General features: G+C 35.5%; 1 protein-coding gene across 4 annotated transcripts; it reads right to left on the bottom strand.

Moving 5' to 3' along the window:
• Positions 1-3,552: 3,552 nt before the first annotated feature.
• Positions 3,553-20,288, bottom strand: CDK1 (cyclin dependent kinase 1). Of its 4 annotated transcripts, XM_036895116.2 has the most exons (9): positions 20,170-20,250; positions 18,710-18,753; positions 18,042-18,099; positions 12,485-12,641; positions 11,496-11,619; positions 8,839-9,009; positions 7,510-7,673; positions 7,267-7,408; positions 3,553-5,981 (listed from the first exon to the last, which is right to left on the bottom strand). In XM_036895116.2, the coding sequence occupies exons 3-9, from the start codon at positions 18,076-18,078 to the stop codon at positions 5,883-5,885; spliced, it is 894 nt and encodes a 297-aa protein (XP_036751011.1). In that variant the 5' UTR covers positions 18,079-18,099; positions 18,710-18,753; positions 20,170-20,250; the 3' UTR covers positions 3,553-5,882. The 4 variants fall into 4 exon arrangements, with proteins under 4 accessions (XP_036751011.1, XP_036751010.1, XP_036751014.1 ...); XM_036895115.2 differs by lacking the exon at positions 18,710-18,753 and having other exon boundaries at positions 20,170-20,288; XM_036895119.2 differs by lacking the exons at positions 18,710-18,753; positions 20,170-20,250 and adding an exon at positions 19,705-19,840.
• Positions 20,289-20,954: the final 666 nt, after the last annotated feature.

The following is a 20,954-nucleotide window of genomic DNA, read 5'->3' as shown; positions in this document are numbered from 1 at the left end:
TCTGCTGGGAAACCTATCTTTTCTCTCTGTATTATAAAGAATGTGTTATGATGTAATTATTCTTGTGGTTTTACAGTGCAGGGCATTTTTATAGTATAGGAAGCTTCTGTCTATTGAAATAGCATATGCTACTTAATTACTATAAACCTCTTTACAAATACAAAGAACTACTAATACTCATTAGCAAATAAATTTTCCCAATACATTCTGCTTTTATCACATTATTTCCTTAACAGAGAATTATAGCATGGTTTTGAAATCCTATCTCAAGGCAAGGAATGACTGCCTACAGAAAAGCATATTTTACAGATTTCTACTCGACTGATAAAGAGTAAGTACCTATATATAAGCATTCTATGGAACTTTGTAGATTCTTTGAGAGGTCAATAGCCATACAAGACTTTTCTATCAGCACCAATCTACATAGCCAATACTAGAATCTGCAATGAAAACTATGATTTGAGCAATAAAGAGCTTTTACAGGAAGACTTTCAATTATGCAAGGATTTATAACTCTAAGGGTGTTGAAATTTAGGGTTCCTTTAAAATTATTTATCCAACTACTGTGTTGATATTGACAGTTGTATTAATCAAGCTCTGAGATTTAAGTGACAGAACCCCAAATCAAACTAGATTAAGCAAAACAAAAAATAACACAATTCCTATACCTATGAGGAACACCAGGTAGGCTCACAAACTTTAGGGCAGCACTGCAGGTAGCAGAGCCTTAGCACCAGAGCCGGGAGACATGCTCTCAGGAACCTTTCCTAGTCATCACTTACTCAGCTCAGCTAGCTCCAGTAGGGGAGAGGAAATAAGGGGAAAAAGTGCTGAGTTAAAAAGAGAAAGAAAGTAGCATATGTCAGGAACTTTACCTATATTCTCCATCTAGTGTTGCCGTTTAATGTATTTAAGGACCAATTGCTATGGAAGAAAAATAGCTTTAACTACCCAATTTTTGTAATATACTGAGAAAAGGACATTTAGGGCATCCAGGCAAAAACAGGCTATGTGCTATGTAGGTAGGATACCTGGCAACACCATCTCCATCTCTTACAACAATCCTACAATCTTATTTATATAAATGCATTACATACATATATATATATATTGACTTGTATTTATGTAAATAAAGTCCTATTCATTATCTCCAATGTACAACTGAAGTATAGTCAGAGACACTGAATGACTTGTTCAAGGCTAGACAGAAATGGCAACCCTAATTAGAGCCTAGAATCTTTATATTTACACTATTCACTTTCAACAATGACAACGGAAAATTTAGGTTGGAATTCTAGTTCAACCTCTAACTGTATGTCTGGTTTTAGGTGAATCTCTCCTTCTGCATCTCTGTGCTTCCTCTACAAACCCAACAATTTGACCAAATAGATGTGCTTCTGTTTAGTTCTCCAGTATTCTGAGAACTATCCAGGTAGTGATTCTCAAAGTGTCCCTAGACCGAGAGCATCAGCACCTGGGAACTTCTTAAGAGAGCATATATATTCATGGCCACACAGGACCTACTAAATCAACACCTGGGGATGTACCAGAAATCTGTTTCAGCAGTCCCTCAAGGAGGTCCGAATTCAAGTTTGAAAATCAGACCTCAGTATTCTAAGGGAATGATGTTACTGTGAAAACACCCTTTCCTCTTAAACAACCAAGTCTATCACTCAAAACATTTCTTCTGAAGCTTTTTACTTTAGAAACTTGGTATTTACATTATGGCATGAGACTGAAAGTGTCTACTCGTTTCCAAATACTCCACTTTCTCCAAATGGACTAAAGTCAGAACCCTTGTCAATATCACTTCTATCCCACCTTTGCTTTCTCCTAAATGCTATTTTTTATTACAATATCATTGACATACAATCTTAAATTGGTTTCAGAAATTCAATATTGTGACTCAGCAGTTACCCATATTACTAAATCCTCACCCTGCCAGGGCAGTTACTGTGTCAACATAGGAAGATGTTACAGTCATTGGCTGTATTCTCTGTGCTGTGCTATCCCACTGACCAACTTATATTGAGAATTTTCGTGCCCCTTTAGTCCCCTTACCCTAACCTCTGCCCCATGGTAACCACTGGCCACTTCTCAGTGTCTGAGTCTACTGCTATTTTGTTCATTTTGTTTTTAGATTCCATAAGCGAAATCACATATTTGTCTTTCTCCATCTGGCCTATTTCACTTGGCATATCATCTAGGTCCATTCATGTTGTTGCAAATGGCAGGATTCTTTTATGGCTGAGTAATATTCCATTGTGTATTAGATGTACCACCTCTTTATCCATTCTTGTATTGATGGACACTTAGGTTGCTTCTATAACTTGGTTACTATAGATAAAGCAGCAATAAACATAGGGGTGTGTATCTTTTCAAATCAGGAATTGTTTTCTTCAGGTAAATTCCCAGAAGTGGAATTACTGGGTCATGTTATTTCTTTCTAGTTTTTGAAGCACCTCCATACTGGTTTCCACACTGGCTGTACCAATTTACATCCCCACCAACAGTGTTGGAGGATTCACATTTCTCCACGTCCTCACCAAAACATTTTCTTGTCTTTTGGATACTGGCCCTTCTTATGTGAGGGTGATATTTCATTGTGGTTTAGATTTGCATTTCCCTGATGATTGGCCATGTGGAGCACCTTTTCATGTGACTACCGGCCACCTGTATTTCTTCTTTGGAGAAGTGTTTGTTCAGGTCCTCCAACTTTTTAATCAGGTTGTTTTTTTGGTTTGATATAGTCCCACTTGTTCTTTTTTTTTTTGTTTCCCTTGCCTGGGGAAATGGGTCCCAAAAAAAAAAAATCACTCATGCTTATGTTCAAGAGATTTTTGCCTGTTTTCTTCTAAGAGTTTTATGGTTTCATGTCTTACATTCAGGTCTTTGATCCTTTGTGAGTTTACTTTTGTGTATGGAGTGAGACTGTAATTCAGTTTCATTCTCTTGCATGCAGCTGTCCAGTTTTCCCAACACCTATTATTGAAGAGGCTGTCGTTTCCCCACTGTATATTCATGGCTTCTTAATGGTATATTAATTGACCATATATGTGCTAGAGGGTATTTTCAAGTCAGAAATGCCTCCCCCTCTACAGGGTCTTTAATTTATCCTTCCATCCTTTGCTTTTCCTTTAGTCATTCAATACACTACCCATCTTGTCCCAAACCTACTTAAAACAATGCCCACTGTTCTCTTCACTCCACAAGCATCACTAATTTTCTCTGCTCTGACCAAAATGGAAAATGATCCTATGGTTCTGCAGAACCTGAGAACCAAACTGACTCCAATTTGAATATGGAAACTAAATAGGGATGGGACCGAAGTTGACCTATTATAAACTGCAGTTTGCTAACAGCACTAATGTAAAGTCTTTGTTCCATCCAACAGAGCTTTCAACTCTTCTCAAGCACTTTAAAAATTATTAGTTTATTAAGTTATTTTAGCCTGTTAACCCAAGTCCCCAAAAGACCTTTTGTTGGACCATCTTATGAATTCAACTCTAAAATACTATCATATTTTTCAAAATATTTAGTTCATATGCCACATCCACATATAAATTATGATTTTATTGTATATTATGTATTAACTTCTCAGCATCATTACTTTTACATTTAAATTGAAAAATTTTAAACCCTCCTCGAAAGACAACGTTAAGACAGAGCAATTGTCACAGTGCTATGCTCAAGTATATAAAAGTCACATTAGTGATGAAATATATAGCCTTCTCCCCTCACTAAAGAGTACAGACTGGAACACAAATAGAACAAGGTAAAGATATTACATGATGCCATGAAGTTTTAAGACATCTAAAATTAGATAGATAGAGGTCCAAAGTTGTTAAACTCGCCACCAACTGGTGAGAACTGGCTGCATCAGGATCAGCTTGGGGAACTTTTGAAAAAATAGTTTCCTGGGATACATTTCTCAATTTTTAATTTTTGAAATGTTCAGGGTAGGTCCAGAGTTAATCTCCGGTGTTTCTAGCAGATTAAGAACTACTGGCCTAGAGACAAGCTTCTAAAATAATCAGAAGCACCACAGCACAGGCCAATTAAAAAATATGCATAAGGTATGGACCCAGTAAAGTAGCTTTTCACCAAATCTTTGAAGCTGACATAAACACTTCATATAAGACTACACAAATATGTGGAGCAGGACTAACAATAGGTCCCGCATTATCACTACTACTGAGTGCTCTCTGATCTCATTTCCCCGGCCCATCAGGTAGGTTCTAAGTTGACTAACTGACTTTCCAATTAAATTCCATGTAGCAATGACACTGAGGTTGCATGCTGCTTCTACCAAATCCACAAGGCCTTATTTTTCACACCTATAATCTACATATTACTGAAACAAAAGTACCAAGAAATAATTATAGAAGACACTAATACTTTCTATTCTACATGGCAGTGTGTGTGGGGGGGTATATGGTGTGCAGAATGAGGCTGGCAATTAATGCAGGTCTGGAACCACTAAAGGGTTGCAATCCAATTTGAAAAACAGGCCCACTTTAACACTTCACTTCATATGTAAGAAAACACAAGTCTGTAGTCCATCTCAGTGAAATCCTCTGTGTGACTTTTCATTTACCAAATTCCCACCATAAAAATCTTAATAATTCTCTACAATATGACCCCAGATGACTTTCATCCTTCAGGCTCTGCATTCTCATTGCAGGCTGGCTTCCATTAAAGGACCTAGAACAAGGCCACCAAGCCTCTCACCCTGCAAGTCCCATTGCCAAACAAAGTGACTCACACTTTGTGCAAAAATTCCAAGATAACATACGTTAGGTAGATCACCCATTACATATACAATCAATTGAGCCTAAGGATCAATAATCAAAAAACAGGAATGCCCATTCTAGCCACAGATAACCAGGAGGGAAAATAGAGGGTATGTGGTTAGACAATGAATAGATGTACACTAACGATACACTATTTTTATAGACATTTCTCTTGGCTGTAAAAAGTTATTTTAAATTAGGCTCACAATGAGCAGCATTATTGATTAAACAATTCCCAAAGCTAGTGATTTTAGCTAAATACTTGCCCATTAGAAACTTCTAAAAGGCTGCTAATTAAACAAAACTATGTCAAAACTTGCAAATAGAATTTTTAAGTCAGACCTGAAAGCCATGTTAAGTAACTCCTTTGTAAGGTTACCTCTGACCACAGCACAAGAATTCACTTAGACAAACATCTTTCATAACCTACCTAAAAATAGGATAGTTCATAAATTTTCTAAACTGTTCTTTCCTGCTGTGGACAGTGCTTGATCTTTGACTGTAAAATTCAGCAAACTTTGGCACACTCTCCAAGTTACTGAAAAACCTCTATAAATATGACATTGTTTCTCAAATTTGGATAGGTGTCTCATTCTGAATGCTTAAACATTTAGGTCACAAACTGAAATACCAGTAGAAAAATAATCACCTTAAGGCAGGTTGTATAGTTACCACATGGCAAGTAACTGACAAAATTTAAACATTCAGGGCATAAAAATACTTCAAAGTATTATAAAACTTTGAACCTAGCACACTTCCCTAGATTTTAGTATTTCCAACTATAGGGTAACCAGACCACTATAAGGTTTGAGATGATTTAAACTAACTCAAATTTTTCCTGACTCCTGATATCAATACTAGATTTATAGTTTTATTATAGTAATGAATAGTTGCTACAGTGAGATCTATAAACATATACAGAATTATTATATTTAAATTCATATAGAACAATATTTACATTTTTAAGTTACACTTGAAATTTGAAGATGAAGTATAGCTTAAGTTTTACAACAAAAAAAATACACAAAAAAACAGAGTTAACAGTAAAAGTATTTGTTCAAACAACACGTAGAAACTCTTGTCACATAGCTACATCTTCTTAATCTGATTGTCCAAATCATTAAAATAAGGATGATTCAGTGCCATCTTGCCAGAAATTCGTTTAGCAGGATCATAGACTAACATTTTCTGGTGGGGGGAGAGGGAGGCAGGGAGGGAATAAAAGAAAGTTTTTATTCATTTAAGAAATGAACCATTGAAACAAAATATCTCCATAAAGCCTTAACCTTCTTACCAATAAGCCATATGTTTATAATTTTAGTAACTACTAAACGAACATTTCCATTAGTTCAATACCAAACTACATAAATGTCTCATCCTCCATACTTCACCCTTTAGCTCTAGAATAACTTATTCCTTAAATGAAATATCTTAATTCACCTCTTTTTGCTACAAATGGTTTAAGATACAAGCATGCAGATATAACTTTAAAACCAAGATATAAATTTAAGACAGATATATAATTGTATTTACTCTGAAAATTAAATGGCCATCTGAGTTATTTACAACATTCTTAAAATGGTGGCAATTAACTATAGTGGTTTCTAATGCAGCTTCTAGAAAATTCCAAATAAAAACAAAACCGGAGCACAATATATTAGAAACATGGTTAAAATGAATCACTAAATGAATTATGGTCAGACAGTCTAACACTAGTTAATTTGCACATCACCAAAAAAAAGCTGAAAAAAGTTTAATATTGATCTTAAATTTATCTTAAAGAAACCAAACCAATAAGCAGACTACTTTTACTATCTAGTTACCATTTTGAGCTTACTGTGTATCTAGTTTTTAAGTGCTTTGCACATACATTACTTAATCCTCACAAAAGGTAGGTACTAGTACCATTTTACAAATGACGACACTGAGACTCAAAGAGGTTAAGCAAGTTGCCCAAGGTCATAGACCTAAAGGATAATAAAGCTGAAATTTGAAACCAGGTCTTGGTAATGATTCTCAACCGACTGAGATTTTACCCTTCAAGGGACATTCATCAAGGTCTGGAGACATTTTAGGTTGTCACAACTAGGAGGAATGTGCTACTAGCATCTATAGGGCAGAGGACTGGGATGCTGTTAAAAAGCAACCAATACTGGGACAAAAAAGCTGGGAAGGAAAGGCAGTATGAGTCAGCAACTTAAAAACAATAAAGGTATATTAACCCTGGCTTCTCCTTCACAGAGTATCTATAGTTATGTATTAAACAAACAACTAATACTAATCATCCTCTTAAAACCACTAGTGTTTCTTGGTATCTAAAAGCGAGTTAGTAATATAATAAGCATAACAGGTACGATAATTATGTGCCTAGTTCAATATGCTGGCTTTCTTCCTATTTCCCAGATAAAAGAAAGGATTGAATACATTCAGAATTATCAATAATGTTTAAGTCAGCATAAGGGACACTCCTTACCGAAAGCAGATCCAAGCCATTTTCATCCAAGTTTTTGACATGGGATGCCAGGCTTCCTGGTTTCCACTTGGGAAATGTATTCTTATAGTCCTGTAAAGATTCCACTTCTGGCCACACTTCATTATTGGGAGTGCCCAAAGCTCTAAAAAGCCAAAGAAAAAAAAAAATTACTAAAGCATAAATATAATCTTGTTATATAAATGTTGCTTAAATGTTCTTATCAGCTTAGGAAGACAAAAATACCTGAAAATTCTGAAGAGTTGATCGATTTCTGAATCTCCATGGAAAAGTGGTTTTTTAGTTGCTAATTCTGCAAATATGGTACCTATGCTCCAAATGTCAACTGGAGTTGAGTAGCGAGCTGACCCCAGCAGTACTTCTGGAGATCTATACCAGAGTGTTACTACCTATTAGAGAGCAAATTTTTACAATGAATAAATGTATCCCATTAAATTATCTAAACATTTATATTTCATCAGAACTGTTTTAGAAGCCTGCATGACTGTCTCTGGTATTGTTTAGAAGTCAATCAACTCTACATAAAATATTAAGTGGAAGATAAATATTTCACTTCTAAGTTCTACTTTTAAAAAAAGCCAAGAACATATCAAGTTTTTTCCTGCTTTTCATATCATTCAAGTGTAAGAATCAAAATAGTTAAGACAGACTTTACTTTTCAAGAAAAAAAAGCCTATTGATAATGGATTTGGGGGTGACACTACAAAGTGCATGTACCACTTGCATGCTAATAATATGAGTAAGTCAAATAACAGTTTATTAGTGGTCTAGAACTAAGTTACTATTTTAATATATGTAATTTACTAGAATGGTAAAAATATCACCTTTAACTTAAAGTTACTGAGGTCAATAGCATCTGTTTAAGCCAACAGGAACCAAATAATCTTTATTCATACAGCCATGGGAAAAACAACAAAGAGGTATGATATAAAGAGATCTGGAGAGTCTTTGGGCTCAAGGGTAGACAACTGCACAGAACACAATGTTTTCCGATAATCCTTTCCTATGTAATTCAACATTCCCTTTCCTTCCAGAAATAACAAATGAAATTCCAACTCATCAATATTAACACTGACAAAACTCGATATATTCAGTAGCTTCTAAATGTATCTGAAACAATACCACTTAAACAATAAAACCTGTCTCTTAACCAATTTGATTGTGTATCAGAGAGGATCTGATCATGAGACAGAAACCACACAGTGTTTTGAATGGATAAAGTTTACTATAAAAGATTATTAACTATGACAGGGGCTGGAATAATGAAATATTGACTAGTAAGAAATAAAACTTCCACACACAATGCCTCTCCAGCACCCTCTATTGACAAAGTTTAACATCACACCAGCTGGCAAAGGCAAAATATTTAAAGGTTCTGTTACATTTTCACATACTTTGCAAGGAAGGGTGAGTTTAGAGCTGATAGGCAATAAAAAGATACTGGCACAGACTGGAAATCTTTTTTATTGAGTATTTCTTTCTTGACTTATAGAAACAGGAAACAATCCATCAACCACACACACCCAGAAAAGCACCAAACACTATTTTACATACCTCATGTGTGTATACTCTAATAGGTATTCCAAAAGCTCTGGCAAGGCCAAAATCAGCCAGTTTAATTGTTCCTTTGTCATCAATCAAAAGATTTTGAGGTTTTAAGTCTCTGTGTAGAACTCTTCTAGAGTGACAAAACACAATCCCTTGCAGGATTTGGTATAAATAACTCTGAAAAAAGGAAATTTAAGTTGGAAACTTAACTGTACCGAATAATGATTTTCTAAATAACCTTGGTGGATTTGTTTCAAAGATATAATAAATTATAATGCTGGGAAATAAATTAACTACCAAAAAAGGTTGTAGGCCATTTGAGACTAACAAGAAGCATTTAGAGTTGGGAAGCCCTATACAGTACCATGTTTGCATACTAAGACAAAAACATTCACCTTGTAGACACATCTATAACCTATGTACTCAGTCTTCTTTTACTTATTTTGGTCCCTGACCCTTAAGTCATCACTTAGATTTCTGTATAGAAAGTTTTAAAGCTATGTTCTATGTACTCATAACAACTCTCTTTCTATCTTGAATACAATTGGTCGTTCCTATTTCTTGTATCTTTACATATTCATTTCTTCTTTGGAAACATTGGTCACAGATTCCAAAAGAAATGACAAAGAAGATATTATGATTACATATTTAAATACATAAAATTATTAAAATGATGTTCAATAGTTTAGACAAAGTATCTTACAAAACACTTGTTGCCAAGACAATATAGGTGATACTTGAAGAAACACATTACAGAAATATAAAGTACACATAGTAACCGTTTTGACTCACAAAGCTCAATATTGCAAAATAGTATATAAAATCAACAGGTTGGAACAACTGGCTATTTGGAAAAAAATTAAAAACTCCAGTCCTTACACCAAAATAAACCTTTGATCCATCCAGAATTTAAGTTAACAAAAACAAGGTGTGGCAACCTACCAGAAAAATATTATCATGTATTGTTCTAATATATATGATCTTTGAGTGAGGGAGACTTAAATAAGACATAAAGGCTTAAAGTCCAAAGTCATTTACAAGATTGTTAAATATATTATAAAATTATTAATGGCATACACAATAACAAGTCAAAAGAACCCCCAAAAAAGATTATCAACATGTTACAATTAAGAGGATCTTAGAAACTACTGCAAGAAGACAATCAATATCCTAACAGAAACATCAGTAAAGAACATGTATAGTCTATCTAAAAATGGCTAAAGATGAAAAATTTTAAATGAAATGCAAAATATTAATATGCCTTTTTTCACACAATAGATTGATAAAATATTAAAAGATTGGTAAAACCAGGTTTGGGCAGTGATGTACTAAAAAATAACTGTTATACACCATGATGTTTAAGAGTAAATTGCTACAATTTTTAAGAGGTCAACTGGCACTGTCTATCAGGATTTGAAATGTAAATACACATCTTCAACCCATGGAATCCAGTTATAAGAATTTATCCTACAAAGTTGCATGTGAAGATAAATACATAAGTGGAGTATTATTCAGCCCTAAGAAGAAAACAAATCCTACCATTTGCAACAGCATGGATGGATCTAGAGGGTATTATGCTCATTGAAATAAGCCAGGCAGAGAAAGTCAAGTACCAAATGATTTCACTCATTTGTGGAGTATAACAACAAAGAAAAACTGAAGGAACCAAACAGCAGCAGACTCACAGACTCCAAGAAGGGACTAGCGCTTACACCAAAGGGAAGGAGGTGGGGAGGGAGGGAGAAGGGGATTAAGGGGCATTGTGATTAGCACACATAATGTAGGTGGCTAATGGAGAAGGCCGTACAGCACAGAGAAGACAAGTAGTGACTCTACAGTGACCGCAATGGGACTTGATAATACGGGTGAATATTGCTCATGTAAAACCTTCATCAATGATACCTTACTAAAAAATAATTTTATATATATATGTAAGATATATATATAAAGGTAAGGATATTCACTGAAGCACTGTTCATTTAGAGCAAGGATTGCCAATGTGGAAAAGTATTTCAATGTCCTTCAGTATGTAACTGTTTTAAAACATTGTAACAAAAAGAAAGACAGACTTATGCGGAATAATGGTTTACATAGGAGAAGGAAAAATAATGGAGATACATATATTTATAAATAACCCCATTTTTGTAAAATAGTGTATGTATAAACACAAAGTTGACATACAAGTATCTGTAAGATCATCAATAAAACTAACAATGGCTACATCTGGGGGTGTTTGGTAAAGTTGGTTTAAGGATAAGACTCTCTATACACTCTGTACTTCAAAACCAGAAAATAAAGCCACTTGCCGCCATCATCCTGCCCAAGTTTTTGTTACTTACTTTGCTTTACATAAATCTGACTGCCAAGAAAAGACCTTAATACCCTAGGTTTCCAACAATAATACATGCTGATTAGTTTTATGTTATCTCAGGAACTACTTCTCACTTTACAACTAGAAGCACTGTCTAGTAATAAAATGGGGTAAGTGTTAATCTAATCTGCAAACCAACTGTGGAGGAAGAAAATGAAGTACTCTTTCCTTTCTCATTCTACTTTCCAACACTTTTTCCAAGCATTCTTACACAAAAAACAGGGACTTCCATAGAGTAGACCCTTTATATTCACAGTGGATAAATACAAATAAAATTAGGTGAGCTTTTTACCTTAACAAGCGAAGAATCCATAAACTGACCAGGAGGGATAGAATCCAAGTATTTCTTGAGATCCATGGAAAGGAATTCAAAGATGAGATACAACCTGGAATCCTGCATAAGCACATCCTGAAGACTGAAGAATAAAACAATTAGACGAGAAAAAAAAATCTAATGAAATAAACATTTTGACCTCTCAACAAAAAGTTCTTCCATAAATTTCACAGTGGCTATCACAAAAAGTGGGGCCATAAGAAATCTTTTATGATAACAAATATACAATGTTTTCAGAAAGAAGAGAAGGTAGCTTCACTAGTAATGAAAACCTTAGTCCTTACTAAACTAGAATCTGAACAAGCAATCTCAGGGCAACAATTGAAAATTAAGTCTTATTATACAGGAGGTGCTCTCAAATCACATGTATTCCAAAAGAATTTCTTGGTTGACAGCTTGTTGCTCAGAGCTTTCCTTTCCATGGAAGTAAATTATAGAAATAAATGTTAAAGTAGTATCTGACCTTAACAGTTGTTCACTATCTCCAGCCCCTGAAAAATGGGATTTTCTAACTTGGACTGTCAGGAACACACCCCAACAACCCCGCAAACACCAGTCCAAATACTTCAAAGAAAGAAAAATATTTAATTTTTTTATCTGACCTAGCTACCTGTCCTAAAACTCTGATTAAGGGGTCTTCAAGGACCAGAGCTCTCAGTGAGAGAGGTGACAAAGCTCTGTGAAAAGGACTTCCTTTTCTCCCTTAGCCAGTGACTTTGATTTTTCAGCTCCCCAAATCTCTATCACCAAGCTCCTCTAACTCTGTTCTGCTTTAACAGCCTATTTTTCCTATGCCCAGCATTCTCAATTAATGAACACTAAAAGATAAGTGTTCTAGTCTGCTCAGCAAAATTAGACCAGAAAGTAAACAAAATAATTTCCACATTGAAATTCACATTTGAAATAGTTACGTGAAAAATGGTTTAAATTCAGATATTATACTATACCTGACTATATTTGGATGACGAAGTTCTTTTAAAAGAGAAATTTCCCGAATTGCAGTACTGGGAACCCCTTCCTCCTCACTTTCTAGTCTGATTTTCTTCATGGCCACCACTTGACCTGTAGTTTTGTGTCTACCCTTATATACAACTCCATAGGTACCTGAAATAGACAAAGTACATGTCTGCTATGTGACACCTTCCACAAACTAAAAAGATTTTTAAAAGTGACTGAATCCCATAGGATGTCACATGATAGAAATAAGATATGTAAGATACTTCCTATATGGAAACTTGCCATATAGGATGTATCTTTCTCATAATTATACCCTCATCACTTCCAGAAAGAAATTGAGGGTAACTACAACCTATCACGTCTGTAGTTTAGAAATAAAATTCATGTAGTCATCAGTTTCTGATACATTTAAATTGCTAGCACAATTTAGAAAAGAAAATGTATCCTTTGCAAATTGGAATATATCTCCTGTCAAATATCATACCTGACAATAAGGTAGACATAAAATATAATGTAAATATTTGGGCTCAGGAAATAATACTAAAAGAAGTCACTGTGTGGGAATGTAAATTAGTTCAACCATTGTGGAAAGCAATATGGAGGTTCCTCAAAAAACTAAAAATAGACCATTTGACCCAGGCATTCCACTTCTAGGAATTTACCCACAGAAAACAAGATCCCAGATTCAAAAAGACATGCACCCTTATGTGTATCACAGCACTATTTACAATAGCCAAGACAGAGAAGCAACCTAAGTGTCCACCAGTACATGCAAGAATAGATAAAGATGTGATACATATATACAATGGAATATTATTCAGCCACAAGAAAACAAATGCTACTATTTGCAACAATGTGGATGGAGCTACAGGGTATTATGCTCAGTGAAGTAAGCCAGGCAGAGAAACACAAGTACCAAATAATTTCACTCATTTGTGGAGTAGAACAATGCAAAACTGAAGGAACAAAACAGCAATAGACTCAGATTCCAAGGTACTAGCACTGACCAAAGGGATAGTGATTAAGGGGCATTATGATCAGCACACATAATATAGGTGGCTCACGGGGAAGGCAGTACACAGCACAGAGAAGACAAATAATGACTGTAGCATCTTGTTACACTGATGGACAGTGACTGCAATGGGGTGTGGGGGAAACTTGATAATATGGGTGAATGTAATAACCACAATGTTGCTCATGTGAAACCTTCATAAGATTGTATATCAATGATACCTTAATAAAAAAAAATCACACTGTGACACTTTCAGAAAACTGTATAGAGTGTTTTATACATTCAAATATATAGTCAATAATCCTCATTCAAAAAATGGGATATTTTATTAAATATTAAAGTTCACATTATCTACTACATGGTAGCAAAGCCTTACACTTATTCAGAAGTTGATGAGAACACCATTTCTCACATATGGACTGCAGATATGGAGCAATGTCAATATAAGGGATGGATACAAGCATCGGGGTAGATACAAGGAATAAAAATGTCAACGATAAGGGCACTAAACTAGCTAGCTAACACAAGTTCATATACATCATACACTTTATCCCCTAGGTAAGTGCTTTTTAAATTAGGGTTAGACAATGTAGGGAGATGTTGAATATCTTAACTACACATAAAAATTAAAGCTTTTGCTATTTTTCCATGACATTGTATAGAAGTTATTAGAGTACATTTTTCTAGGAAGAGAGTCTGTTCTCTACAATAATCTTTGTCTTCTTAAATACTGGTATCATTCTAAAGATATTATTTGACATAAAGTAGGTTTTATATTATTTTGATTAAATTTGGATTAACTGACTTTTGGATAATGAAAACTATTCCAGATTAAAAAACAATGATTTTATTTTATCTCAACCATCCATGAAAGTAGGTAACCTTCTGTACCCTTAAAATCTGTACATTTTTCTAATGTATAATTCACAAAATGCAAAAGTAGGTAGTAAGCACACTCCAATCTGGCACTGTTAAGAACACTCAAGAAGATAAGTAATTTGCATAATACACTCAAAATAAGCAGTTAATGGTAAACTCAGAACTAATTTTCTTTCTAGTATTCTTTACCTGCCTCAAGTGCACAACCTCATCAGGTCCTAAAATTTACTCATAACAACTGATTAACTTACAGCCAACACCCAATATTGAATTGAATTTCACTGTCACAAGGACTTTATATACCTCTTTTCTTTCTAAATCTTTTTAAACCATTACCACTTCTCACTGAGCTACTGGAACAGAGCTTGAGTTTAACAGAGCCGTATGGTTCTACTGGCTAATATCCAAAAATTATTTATGAGGTACAAACATGCGCTTTACGTATATTGCACTGTTCACAAATTGAAGGTTGGTGGCAACCCTGCATGGAACAAGTCTGAATTAGCACTATTTTGCAGCAGCATGTGCTCACTTCATGTCTCTATGCCACATTTTGGTAATTCTCACAGTATTTCAAACTTTTTCATTATTATTATACTTGCTATGGTGATCTGTAATCAGTGACTAAACTGGCCAAAAGCTCAGATGATGAGCAGCATTTTTAGCAATAAAGAATATATTAATTATGGTATAAACATATTTTTTAGACATAATGCTATTATTGCACACTGAATAGACTACAGTATAGTACAAACATAACTTTTATATGTACTGGAAAACCAAAATATTCATTGGAACCAAACCTGCAATATCTCTGAGGTATGTTGGTTCATGGTATGTGCTCTGAAATGAACTAAACGCTATAAAATTTTAAAAATATTGCTAGATACGGTCAGGTTATGGAGACTATATGGTAAGCAGAAAACCTCTAATCAACAAATGTTAGAGTGCCTGCCAAATGACAAGTAAGGTTCCACATCACAGATATAGCTACTCTCTGATTCAAAACGACATTTTCTTAAGACAGTAAAGATAAGTAATTTGCATAATTTTCTTAAGACAAGAAAGAGTTCAAAGACTAATGTGACAACACTCAGATTTTTGTAATTCAGATGAAACCAGAGAACTTTGTAGTAATTAAATAAGCAAAGTCTGGATGTATTTAAGAAATAAAGGAACTGGGTGGTCAAAAAACTGCCAAGGGAAAAAGAAGTCAAGGGACTATTCTAAATTAGAAGAAATTAAGGAGACATTAACCACCAAATGAAATACATGACCTTGGCTAGATCTTCAGAAGGTTTATGTGTAAGTATTTAGACATAAAGCACATTTCTACAACTTAGTTTAAATGGGTCAAAAGGAAAACAAAATGCTAAAACACACACACAGAGATAATAAAGTAAATGTGACACAACACTAACATCTTGATATAGGTTCCTTATATAAATCTTTCATCTGTTCTGTACGTTTGGAAATGTTCAAAATAAAAAGTTCAGGGAGAAAAATATAACTTTTAAAGTCAGTACTTTAATGCTAGAATTTGACCAAGCACCCAGCAAAAGCAAAAGAAAATACTATGTGGAACTTATCTAGGCCTTAAATTATTTCTACAAGTTACTTTTTCAAAAACAATGTCCAACACATAATCCAAACAGCCAGGCATCAGAGTAGCCAAGACAAAAAATAAACCAAAAACAGAAGCAACAACAGATTTCAGAAAAACACATAAAGAATAAAAACAGATAATGTTAATATTAAACATTTGAGCATCTCCTATGCAGGCGACACTACTGACAGGTCCTGGTTAAACAGTTGTGAACAAGACAAAATCCCAACCCTATTGGGGTTTACACTGTTAACAAAGGAAAAAAGATATTAAGGATAATAATGAAAAGGGAGCTGCAAAATGCACTTGGACTAGAGCAAGGAGATGAAAAATGAAGCCAGTACAAGGTGGCTTTCCCAGTGAAAGAACAGCCACTGTCAAAGGCCCACAGGTCAAAGAATAGAGCATACATGCAAGGACACCAAAGAAATCCACATTTAGAGTTCTGTGGCATTAAATGAGACTAGTAAGAGAGCTACAATGTTGATAGCTATGCAAACAGTAGTCACAGAAATAATAAATAGTTAATATCTGATGGCTTTCTGAGTTCAAACACTCAAATAAATGCTTTCCAAATACTATCATTTTATAGTTGACCCTTGGACCACCTGGGGATAGATTCAACAACCCCCAGGCAGTTTTAACTCCCCAAAACTTAACTATTAATTGTCTGCCAATGTCCGGAAGCCTTACTGATAACACAAACACATATTTTGTATGTTATATGTATTGTATACTGTATTCTTACAATAATAAAGTAAGCTAAAGAAAAACTTTTTTCCAAATTCTTGCAAAATCTCCAAAAACTTTTCTAACATATTTATGGGAAAAAATCCTTGTATATATATAGGCCCTTGCAGTTCTATTCTATATTGTTCAAGGGTCAACTGTATAATCATAATTTGTCTGGCAAGCACAATTATCTCCATATGCAGAGACAGAACCTGAGATCCAGAGAAGTTAAAAGGTGTACGGCCATCCCCCTGAAGAAGAATGGGGGTCTTGTGACTCCATTCTATGTACTTGAAATTATATTCTTAATTGCTTCTATTTGTTGTAGCTATTAGAGTACAGGAGTCAAATCTGTAGTGTCCGATATGTTTAAAGTTTCAGAGTTTTAAAGGAAAAGGCATTTACACTTGAAGAATGCCTCTTTTTGTTCCAAACTAAAATCAACTCATTAAATTCTCTGGGGATTGAAGAAAAACTACAAAGCAGAAGACATTAGATATGCTATTAAACTTAAAATACTTAACTCACTAGCAAAATTAGCTTAGTTGAATGGGTGTGACACAGTATCTTTTTTTCCAAAAAAGAAATCATGTATAACTTGTAAATTAAAAACAAAAAAAGAATATATCTCCAACCCAACCACCACCCACAGTTGTCATTACTATCTTACTAAATTCCTTCCAGTACTCCTCCCTTGGTTTTTTAGTAGTATTCCTTGTACAAGTAGGGTTTGAAGCACACTAAAAATAAGTTGGAAATGTTCCTCAAACTGAGCCTACATAAACGAGGACCCCTATAAATTGTATCATTTGTTTCTGGAGAGTTCAGAAGGATAGTATCAAGACTCCTATAGGTAGAAACTTTGATACTGTTGGAAAAAAAACAAAAAAGGTGCAGGGATTTTTAGCCCTCATTTATGCCACTTAGAATGATTACATAGAAGAGTTACTAGTTTTAGACCATCTTTAACATGTATACATTGAGAGGTCATTTAAACCTAAGGTTTAACCTACTTTCTTACCCCAACACATACAAGATATCAATAGTTTTCAAACTACAAACATTGCTTTAAGTGTTTAGTATTAGAAGAATGTAAGACTATGGGGGTCAAGGGTTGTCAGGAAGTCTTATCAGAATAATTTCCATTCTCTTGAGATATGAATACTTTTGTATTTATTATGTAAAGAACATACATATTAATGCACATTACTATTGTAAGCACCTTAAACTTTGGATTTTAATATTTACATTTCTTCATTTCATAGACCTTTTATAACAACATTAAATCACATTTAAAAGTTTTATTAAAACCACTCACCTTCTCCAATTTTCTCTATTTTGGTATAGTCTTCCATAGTTAATCAGTATAGTAAACCCTAAAATGAGAGGAAAAATTAATCTGATTACATGCCATTAACTCAAAGGGTGGTTTTAAGTTAATGAAATACTACATGCAAAGCACTTCCACAGTGCCTAGAGTAGTATTTATTTTCCATAAGTATTAGCTATTATATTAAAAGAACACTTGCAAGGGGAAAAAAGACACAAAAAAATTTTCCCATTTTCCTTAACTCTTAAAATATTGGATATATTTGTATATCCTATACTGGTTTAGTATTTAGCTTCTTACAATCAAATTAACCCTCAAATTCAGACATTAGGTTATTTATCTTTCCCAAACAACAGAAGAATGAACTCTTCAAACACTTCTAAGGAGCACCAGTGTGTGCCAGAGTTATACCCAAATATTCCAAAAAATGGTTTTTGACTGAATTCGTACTGCTTTATCATATTTTTATGAAGCTAATTCAAAAGAAACAACTTTTAAATACAAGAGTAGGGAGCTAAAATGTGGTCACACTGCTCACCTATTAGAAAGATTGTTTAAAGTAGCAAAAGAATGTTGAGTGTTTAAACTTGCTTCAGTGACAGCTTTAATCTTTCTCCTGCTTTTAGCAGTCACATACACAAACATGAAGACCTTACCTTCAAGGTACTTTTTGAAAGAGCAGGAACTATCACTTAGCACCCTAAAAGAAAAGGTGAAATTCCACAGATGGAATTCTAATTAGACCCTGCACAATGTCAAGAACAAGATAAAAAACCATATGCTGGAATCACAAAGAATATTTACAAAGAGCTGAAATGCTGAGAACCAAACACTCAAGCCTTCCTCACCTGGTAAGTTTGCCTGTGAAACAACTTCAGAAGCCCAAAGCATAATTACCTGACTTTCTAACACACCCCTTGCCGGTAAGAAGGTCAGAGTCACTGACCTTGAAGTTCTATTTCCTTTCATCTTCAAAATCATTCCAGAAATAAGAAGAGATATTTTTAAATTAGCAAAATTGCACTACACTGCCAATCTTAAAAATATTTTATTTTACTAAATGGCATTGGACGTTTAGGATGATTATCTTTTCTTCAATATCCCTATTTAATATGCCTAAAGCACAATTAAACTGTTGTGCTCACTTTGAACAAATAGCTGAAAGCTAATTCGATTTCAAAGCTGGGTTCAATTACCCTCCTTCCATTTTCCTGTGACAAGGAATTTTAAGTAAAGGATGCAGCTTTAGAATGCCTTTGAATGCCTCTTGGGGCTCAATATTACTAGATGCGGATTAAGATACCAATGGCTTAATTAATCTGCCCACGGAAACCTCCGTAGTTTTGTAGGAAACGAGATGTGTACATTAGTACTTTAATATTAAATAAAAATTTATTAAAGTGATATTAAGACGCACACATACGTATCTGCATTTCTTAGCTTTCTACTTTTTGCCAATTCCATATATGTAAGAACCACCAAGCGTAAAATAAAAACGAGAAACAATTCAAGTTCCCTTTGCCTATGACTGTTCTTTAAAAATCGCGGTGAACAAGGGCCATGGGCACCGACAGAAGCCCGAGATGGACCCCAGGTTAGTTCCATCGCATGGGTTTTCCGGGACCGCCTGGTTTGGGGATTGGCCTGGTACCTGGCCCTGGTGCAGTCTTGCTTTCCATTGCTGGAGGCGAGAGGAGAGCGCACAGGAGACAGTCCGGAGCCGCAGGGCCTAGACACTCTGCAGGCACTCGGAGTCAAGCCGGTGCACCCACCTGCTTCAACCACGAATGGACAGCCGCCTCTGCCAGGTCGGCGCCTCTTCCCGAACACAGACGGCCGCAACCACAGACAGCAACTCCGCGGCCAAGCCGGGCCCAGCCCTCTCTGGAGTAAACCCTCCAAGTCTGGGCTCCCCCCAGCCTCCTTCAGCGGCCGGGCCCCGGCATCGCTCACACGCCCAGGCCCGGGACCCAAGGGGCAGGCCCGCCTGGCCCCATGCAGACCCCTGCAGCCCAACGTGGCCTCCTAAAAATAACCGGTTCCTAAAAACTCCCCCGCCGAGGCCCCCCATACGGCCCTTGCCCCGTAGGCACGACTCTGCCTCTAGCAACTCTACCGGCTTCTTATCCCGCGGCGAAAGCAGCGCCGGCGAACCACGTCCCCGTCGCTCTCTCTATACTTCCGAGAGCCAGCTTCGAGGCTAAGTGCGAGCAGTTTCAAACTCGCCGCGCTAAAGGGGCTTCGATCCACCAATCAGATAGCCCGTACACTTTCAAAGGCTCCAATCGGAGCTCAGCCACGCTTGGGCTGGACTTCCCTAGTGGCTAGAGCGCGAAAGAACGAGGAAACGGCGGCTGGAGAAAAAGCAGAAGGACGGGCGCCAACTGAGTCTGAGCGCAAGCGCTTTCTTTTATCTCCGGAGGACGTCGTCCTACTGTTTCTAGCCGCCGAAAATCTACTGTTCGCGCTGGGTTGGGATTTTTCCCTCCCAGCTTTGGCACAGTTAAGATTTATTGAAGTAAAATAGCTCATCACAAAAGTGATACTACATTTACATCCAGTTTCCATTACCTTAACTGCAAGTACTTAAAGCTAGTGTGTATTTTTCTTTTCTAAATGGGTGATTTTCTGGCTGGGCCGAAGGAGCACATTTCAGTTACCTTAAGTAGATAATGGAAAACTCAACAATATGAAGAAAACTTTCCAAATGTGTGTATGTATACTGCACTTTGCCTTTCTTCACTTTCTTATATTAAATTTTTTATTTAAAAATTAAAACGAAATCTTACATTTTTAAATTTTTTAATATTTCACTTCAGAATTTTAAATGTTCTTTAAAACACAAAAATGTTTGATTCATTTATGATTGTTCATGCTGTGTGACAAGTGTTTTCCTGATAC

Source organism: Manis pentadactyla, chromosome 8 (genome assembly GCF_030020395.1).
Source record: "Manis pentadactyla isolate mManPen7 chromosome 8, mManPen7.hap1, whole genome shotgun sequence".
Lineage (NCBI taxonomy): Eukaryota > Metazoa > Chordata > Mammalia > Pholidota > Manidae > Manis > Manis pentadactyla.
This window is presented reverse-complemented; position numbering and strand designations above follow the sequence as displayed.

What these genes read in the sequence shown, in the direction of transcription:
- CDK1 (XM_036895115.2), bottom strand. Translation starts at nt 18,078, where the DNA reads ATGGAAGACTATACCAAAATAGAGAAAATTGGAGAAG. An exon ending in TGGATTCTTCGCTTGTTAAG is followed by an intron (nt 9,010 to 11,495) that starts GTAAAAAGCTCA and finishes TCCTTTTTTCAG; the next exon opens with AGTTATTTATACCAAATCCT. An exon ending in CAACTCTTCAGAATTTTCAG is followed by an intron (nt 7,409 to 7,509) that starts GTATTTTTGTCT and finishes TTGGCTTTTTAG; the next exon opens with AGCTTTGGGCACTCCCAATA.